This window comes from Cyclopterus lumpus, chromosome 13 (assembly GCF_009769545.1).
Source record: "Cyclopterus lumpus isolate fCycLum1 chromosome 13, fCycLum1.pri, whole genome shotgun sequence".
Lineage (NCBI taxonomy): Eukaryota > Metazoa > Chordata > Actinopteri > Perciformes > Cyclopteridae > Cyclopterus > Cyclopterus lumpus.
The window spans coordinates 19,259,701-19,267,747 of NC_046978.1; the positions used below are offsets into that span (position 1 = coordinate 19,259,701).

The window sequence follows — 8,047 nt, forward strand, 5'->3', positions numbered from 1 at the left end:
GCGCATAAACTAGTTGGTTCAAATTAGGGAACAGTTGTGGTCCTGGTTCAAATTTATACAATATTTATATGGGTCTTATGTGATATTAACTGCTCTTTTGTAGCGATAGTTTTCACCTGACAGTTTTACCTCCAGTAAAAAGGATTAAACTTGCTTCTCTCTTCACTACCACCACTTCTTGCTGGAGATTTACTCAAACCTTAAAACACTCCAATCCAGGGAGCAGACGGAGGAGCATCTTGGCAAATCCTGCAGTATCTTTGAAGGTCATTGTTTGGTGTACAGTTTAATATGTTTCGTAGTGCAAATATTATTTCATAACCTTACGGTGACATTTGACATAATCAGCTTTCTTCCATCTAACATCAACACAGCTCTCTCTGCTCCGGTATGCAAACAGCGACGACTGGAATAAAACCCGTTGACGGTGGCAGAGCGGTGAGATTCAGCCTCAGCCATGACGGGGACTCCTCTGCTCTCTGCAGCCCTGCTGCTAGTGCTGCTACCTGGGACTCTGACTCAAAGTAAGCTTCAGAAATAAACTATAATCGCAAATGACTTTTACTGGATTTCAGAAAAATCATATCTTCCCTCTGCTGCTTTTCTTTCGTCAGCGACTGAAGAGGTTCCCATCGACGTGGTGGTGGAGAACACTTTACTACAAACCAAGCCTGAGACCTTCAGCACGCATGTGGTGCACGGAGGGAATCTGCTGGGCGCCATGAAGAGACTCATGGCCTCCAACGCTGACTTTAAGTAAGAGTCACAACTTCAAACTGGCTGGTTGGTTTTATTAAAAGGGAATCACCTTAAACTCTGCAAAAGTGATTTAATTATTCCATCATTCTGGAGAATGTTTATATGCAACTCCAGCTATCTATCTTATCTATACCTGTCTATATATTTACCTACCTATTTATCTATCTATTTCTCCATCTATCTATATATTAATCCATCCAACCATCCATCATCCATATCTATCTATCTATCTATCCATCTATCTATCTATCTATTTATTTATATATATATATCCTCCGGCACTGCAGGTTCTCCTACACAAAGGATCCTAACTTCGGCCCGTACCTGGAGAGTGTGAACGGAGTGGCTGGAAACGATGCCGACCACACGTACTGGGAGCTGCTGGTCCAGACTCCGGGCGGTAAAACCATCAGACCGGACGTCGGTGAGTCGTCTCTTTGGTTGAACTTCTTCCTGTAAATCAGAATTTAATGAACGACACGGCTGCTTTATTGATTGCAGGTATTGGATGTTACATCCCGAGTGCACGCGAGCAGATCATCCTGAGATTTATAAAATGGTGAAGATTCAGTCGAGTGTTTGAAGACGTCGAGTGTGAACGAGCACACGACCACAATCTGTTTGATGTTGAGCAACAATGTCTTCTGAATAAAATACTCTTCAACGTGTGGATTTTATACTTTTTTTAAGTAAAACTAGCTGGTCAGGTTAAAACTAGCTGGTCAGGTTAAAACTAGCTAGCTGGTCAGGTCAAAACTAGCTGGTCAGGTTAAAACTAGCTGGTCAGGTCAAAACTAGCTAGCTGGTCAGGTCAAAACTAGCTGGTCAGGTAAAAACTAGCTGTCAGGTTAAAACTAGCTGTCAGGTTAAAAACTAGCTAGCTGGTCAGGTCACAACTAGCTCTCAGGTTAAAACTAGCTGGTCAGGTTAAAACTAGCTAGCTGGTCAGGTCAAAACTAGCTGTCAGGTTAAAACTAGCTAGCTGGTCAGGTCAAAACTAGCTGGTCAGGTTAAAACTAGCTGGTCAGGTTAAAACTAGCTAGCTGGTCAGGTCAAAACTAGCTCTTAGGTGAAAACTAGCTGGTCAGGTCAAAACTAGCTGTTAGGTTAAAACTAGCTAGCTGGTCAGGTCAAAACTAGCTCTCAGGTTAAAACTAGCTGGTCAGGTCAAAACTAGCTGTTAGGTTAAAACTAGCTAGCTGGTCAAGTCAAAACTAGCTCTCAGGTTAAAACTAGCTGGTCAGGTTAAAACTAGCTAGCTGGTCAGGTCAAAACTAGCTCTCAGGTTAAAGCTAGCTGGTCAGGTCAAAACTAGCTGTTAGGTTAAAGCTAGCTGGTCAGGTCAAAACTAGCTGTTAGGTTAAAACTAGCTAGCTGGTCAGGTCAAAACTAGCTAGCTGGTCAGGTCAAAACTAGCCTGTTTCAGAAGTCTAGGTAGTCTTTATTACATCGTACACATCCCAGGAAGCTTGATATGTAGAATGAAGTCATTATTCTGTTCCTTTTGATCTCAGAGCCTTGACGGTGAGTAGTAGTACACGTATCTACCTCTTTATTTAGATACTACACTACTTGTGTAGTATAGTATTTTGTGTAATTATGACTTTCCATCTCTTAATTATGACTTTCCATCTCATAATTATTCACACAGCTACACAGCAAAAGACAAAGTATGTTATTTTATTATTAATTTATGGGAAATGACCCTTTAAAAACACTGGAAATAAGTCCATGTTGTTATAACTGATACTTTAAAAAAAATATTTCACAACTTATATTAATTATATATCATCTTTTAATTTTGGGCTGTGTGATAGTTTATGATGTTATTCCCAGAACTCTTCTGTGAAGAACTGTATATTTAAAGTGGCCAAATTGACACAATTTAAAACGTAATATATTTAAAACTTAATAAATCTTACGGTCATTTCATGTAAAAACTGATCATTTTACCTGCAAAATAGTGAAACCCCCCAGATTTCATGCCGTAAAGGATATTTTTAATTTTAATTCACACAAAGCAAGTATACAATAGTAATATGTAATCACACACCCAAAGTAATACGAATACATCGTCATGAGGAAGTATCTGGTTACCAAGGGTTACCAAACAGGAAGTGGATCCCCGAGATAATCATGTCAGCTGTTTCCCGTCACTTGTTCCGTGCCGTCTGTGTGTTCAACAACACACCGTTTGTATTAGATACACAACTTTAATCTCTGAGATCATCATCACACGTCATCACACGGCTGAACAGGTTCCAGGCATTGACTCCTTGTTGGTTTCCTCCTTCAGTACTTCTTAAAGTTCAGGATGATCACGTCGCTCGCGCTCGGAATGTAACATCCGATACCTGCACACACACACACACACACACACACACACACACACACACACACACACACACACACACACACACACAAAAATCACACACTGAATTACAGCCAGAAGTATATCCCCAATTACCATTGTTTCTTTTCCTATCTCAATACTTTCTATCTCATAAGTTTGACTTTCTATCTCATAATTATGACTTTCTATTTCATATATTTGACTTTCTACCTCATAATTATGACTTTCCATCTCATATATTTCATATATTCGACTTTTTACCTCCTAATTATGACTTTCTATCTCATAATTATTATTTTCTATCTCATAAGTTTGACTTTCTATCTCATAATTATTACTTTCCATCTCATAATTATGACTCACCGACATCCGGCCTGAGGATATGGTTGTTGGGTTTCTTGACCAGCAGCTCCCAGTAGGTCCGTTCCTTCTGGCACCCGGCCAACCCGTTCACGCTCTCCAGGAACGGGCCGTAGTTCATGTCCTCCGTGTACGTGAACCTGCAGACGCAGGGAGAGGGACACGTGACCTTTGACCTTTGGTGATGTTATCACCTCAGCACCCTGAGTCCCAACAGCTGCTGCCTTACGTGAAGCCCGTCTGTGAGTCCTGCAGCCTCCTCATGCCGCCCAGTAAGATCCCTCTGAAGGACACGGACGTGGTGAAGGTCTTATTGGGGGCGTTCGTCACCGAGTTGCTCACCAGGATCGAGATGGGAGTCTGATTAGCATCTGGGGGTCAAAAGGTCAACGACAGTGCAAAAGATTAAAATGAGGACGCTGAACAATATCCTGTAATTTAAATAATATAATATGATTCTTGACGACAGCTGAGGACATTTTGCATTGAGTTTAAATCAATAAACCTTGAGCCGGAGCCCCAGGAAGCAGCAGCAGCAGCAGAGCTGCAGAGAGGAGAGCCGGAGTCATGGTGGGCTGAAGACCAGGAAGAGAAGTCATCATTAGTTATGATCAGCTGTTACAAGTTAAACACACACACACACACACACACACACACAAACCAGTGACTGACCTGTAAGGGTGTCGAGAGATCTGATGGGAAGTAGCTCCAGCTCCTGTTGTACGGACTCCTGGTCAGCTGTTTTATAGCTCCCCCGAACACACACACACACACACACGCACACGCACACGCACACGCACACACACACACACACACGCACACACACACACACACACACACACACACACACACACACTACCAATCATCATACATCTGAGTCATTTTACATTCCACAGTGTTGTTACAGAACGAACAAAAGGACTCATGAAGCAACAGTGTCTTCCTCAAACTGCTGCCCACACACAGGTGAGACAGGTGACACCCAGTTGCTGCCCACACACAGGTGAGACAGGTAACACCCAGTTGCTGCCCACACACAGGTGAGACAGGTGGCACCCAGTTGCTGCCCACACACAGGTGAGACAGGTGACACCCAGTTGCTGCCCACACACAGGTGAGACAGGTAACACCCAGTTGCTGCCCTCACACAGGTGAGACAGGTGGCACCCAGTTGCTGCCCTCATACAGGTGAGACAGGTGACACCCAGTTGCTGCCCTCACACAGGTGAGACAGGTGGCACCCAGTTGCTGCCCTCATACAGGTGAGACAGGTCCCCCCCCCCTCCACAGATCACCTCATACTGAAACCAATCACAACACAGCACTGAGGAATGAGGACACCATGTCCAAGGGCGTGCAGGGAACAAAGGACACAGTGAAGGAGTCACGGGATAATCACCCATGATACATTCTAATAAGACCTTTTAATCTCAGGACATATTTGCATATATAAACCATTTACCTTCAATATGAGCCATATACCTTCAATATGAACCATTTACCTTCAATATGAACCATTTACCTTCAATATGAACCATATACCTTCAATATGAACCATTTACCTTCAATATGAACATATACCTTCAATATTAACCATTTACCTTCAATATGAACCATTTACCTTCAATATGAACCATATACCTTCAATATGAACCATATACCTTCAATATGAACCATATACCTTCAATATGAACATATACCTTCAATATTAACCATTTACCTTCAATATGAACCATTTACCTTCAATACAAACCATTTACCTTCAATATGAACATATACCTTCAATATAAACCATTTACCTTCAATATGAACCATTTACCTTCAATATGAACATATACCTTCAATATGAACACATACCTTCAATATGAACATATACCTTCAATATGAACCATTTACCTTCAATATGAACCATATACCTTCAATATAAACCATTTACCTTCAATATGAACCATTTACCTTCAATATGAACCATATACCTTCAATATGAACATATACCTTCAATATGAACACATACCTTCAATATGAATTCACCATTTACGTTCAATATGAACCATTTACCTTCAATATGAACATATACCTTCAATATGAACCATTTACCTTCAATATGAACCATTTACCTTCAATATGAACCATTTACCTTCAATATGAACTATATACCTTCAATATAAACAATTTACCTTCAATATGAACCATATACCTTCAATATGAATTCACCATTTACCTTCAATATGAACCATTTACCTTCAATATGAACCATTTACCTTCAATATGAACCATTTACCTTCAATATGAACTATATACCTTCAATATAAACAATTTACCTTCAATATGAACCATATACCTTCAATATGAACCATTTACCTTCAATATGAACTATATACCTTCAATATAAACAATTTACCTTCAATATGAACCATATACCTTCAATATGAATTCACCATTTACCTTCAATATGAACATTTACCTTCAATATGAACCATTTACCTTCAATATGAACTATATACCTTCAATATAAACAATTTACCTTCAATATGAACCATATACCTTCAATATGAACCATTTACCTTCAATATGAACTATATACCTTCAATATAAACAATTTACCTTCAATATGAACCATATACCTTCAATATGAATTCACCATTTACCTTCAATATGAACATTTACCTTCAATATGAACATATATCTTCAATATGAACCATTTACGTTCAATATGAACCATATACCTTCAATATGAGCCATTTACCTTCACCTTCAATATGAGCCATTTACCTTCAATATGAACCATATACCTTCAATATGAACCATATACCTTCAATATGAGCCATTTACCTTCAATATGAGCCATATACCTTCAATATGAACATATACCTTCAATATGAACAAATACCTTCAATATGAACCATTTACCTTCAATTTGAACCATATACCTTCAATATGAACCATTTACCTTCAATATGAGCCATTTACCTTCAATATGAGCCATATACCTTCAATATGAACAAATACCTTCAATATGAACATATACCTTCAATATGAACCATTTACCTTCACCTTCAATATGAGCCATTTACCTTCAATATGAACAAATACCTTCAATATGAACATATACCTTCAATATGAGCCATTTACCTTCACCTTCAATATGAGCCATTTACCTTCAATATGAACCATATACCTTCAATATGAGCCATATACCTTCAATATGAACAAATACCTTCAATATGAACCATTTACCTTCAATTTGAACCATATACCTTCAATATGAACCATTTACCTTCAATTTGAACCATATACCTTCAATATGAACCATTTACCTTCAATATGAGCCATTTACCTTCAATATGAGCCATATACCTTCAATATGAACAAATACCTTCAATATGAACATATACCTTCAATATGAACCATTTACCTTCAATATGAACATATACCTTCAATATGAGCCATTTACCTTCACCTTCAATATGAGCCATTTACCTTCAATATGAACCATATACCTTCAATATGAGCCATATACCTTCAATATGAACAAATACCTTCAATATGAACCATTTACCTTCAATTTGAACCATATACCTTCAATATGAACCATTTACCTTCAATTTGAACCATATACCTTCAATATGAACCATTTACCTTCAATATGAGCCATTTACCTTCAATATGAGCCATATACCTTCAATATGAACAAATACCTTCAATATGAACATATACCTTCAATATGAACCATTTACCTTCACCTTCAATATGAGCCATTTACCTTCACCTTCAATATGAGCCATTTACCTTCAATATGAACCATATACCTTCAATATGAACCATTTACCTTCACCTTCAATATGAGCCATTTACCTTCAATATGAACCATATACCTTCAATATGAACACATACCTTCAATATGAACATATACCTTCAATATGAACCATTTACCTTCAATATGAACCATTTACCTTCAATATGAACCATATACCTTCAATATGAACATATACCTTCAATATGAACCATTTCCATTTACCTTCAATATGAGCCATTTAACTTCAATATGAACCATTTACCTTCAATATGAACACATACCTTCAATATGAACACATACCTTCAATATGAACCATTTACCTTCAATATGAACATATACCTTCAATATGAACACATACCTTCAATATGAACATATACCTTCAATATGAACACATACCTTCAATATGAACCATTTACCTTCAATATGAACACATACCTTCAATATGAACCATTTACCTTCAATATGAACACATACCTTCAATATGAACATATACCTTCAATATGAACACATACCTTCAATATGAACACATACCTTCAATATGAACATATACCTTCAATATGAACACATACCTTCAATATGAACATATACCTTCAATATGAACACATACCTTCAATATGAACCATTTACCTTCAATATGAACACATACCTTCAATATGAACACATACCTTCAATATGAACATATACCTTCAATATGAACCATTTACCTTCAATATGAACACATACCTTCAATATGAACACATACCTTCAATATGAACCATTTACCTTCAATATGAACATAT

At 37.9% G+C, this 8,047-nt stretch overlaps 1 protein-coding gene across 1 annotated transcript; it reads left to right on the plus strand.

Moving 5' to 3' along the window:
* The first annotated feature begins 457 nt into the window (after positions 1 to 457).
* Positions 458 to 1,322, plus strand: LOC117741834 (transcobalamin-1-like). Its single transcript, XM_034549065.1, has 4 exons — positions 458 to 524; positions 615 to 756; positions 1,047 to 1,183; positions 1,261 to 1,322. Exons 1-4 carry the CDS (start codon positions 458 to 460, stop codon positions 1,320 to 1,322), a joined length of 408 nt encoding a protein of 135 aa, XP_034404956.1.
* Positions 1,323 to 8,047: the final 6,725 nt, after the last annotated feature.

What these genes read in the sequence shown, in the direction of transcription:
- LOC117741834 (XM_034549065.1), top strand. Translation starts at nt 458, where the DNA reads ATGACGGGGACTCCTCTGCTCTCTGCAGCCCTGCTGCTAGTGCTGCTA. An exon ending in GCCTCCAACGCTGACTTTAA is followed by an intron (nt 757 to 1,046) that starts GTAAGAGTCACA and finishes CCGGCACTGCAG; the next exon opens with GTTCTCCTACACAAAGGATC. An exon ending in AACCATCAGACCGGACGTCG is followed by an intron (nt 1,184 to 1,260) that starts GTGAGTCGTCTC and finishes TATTGATTGCAG; the next exon opens with GTATTGGATGTTACATCCCG.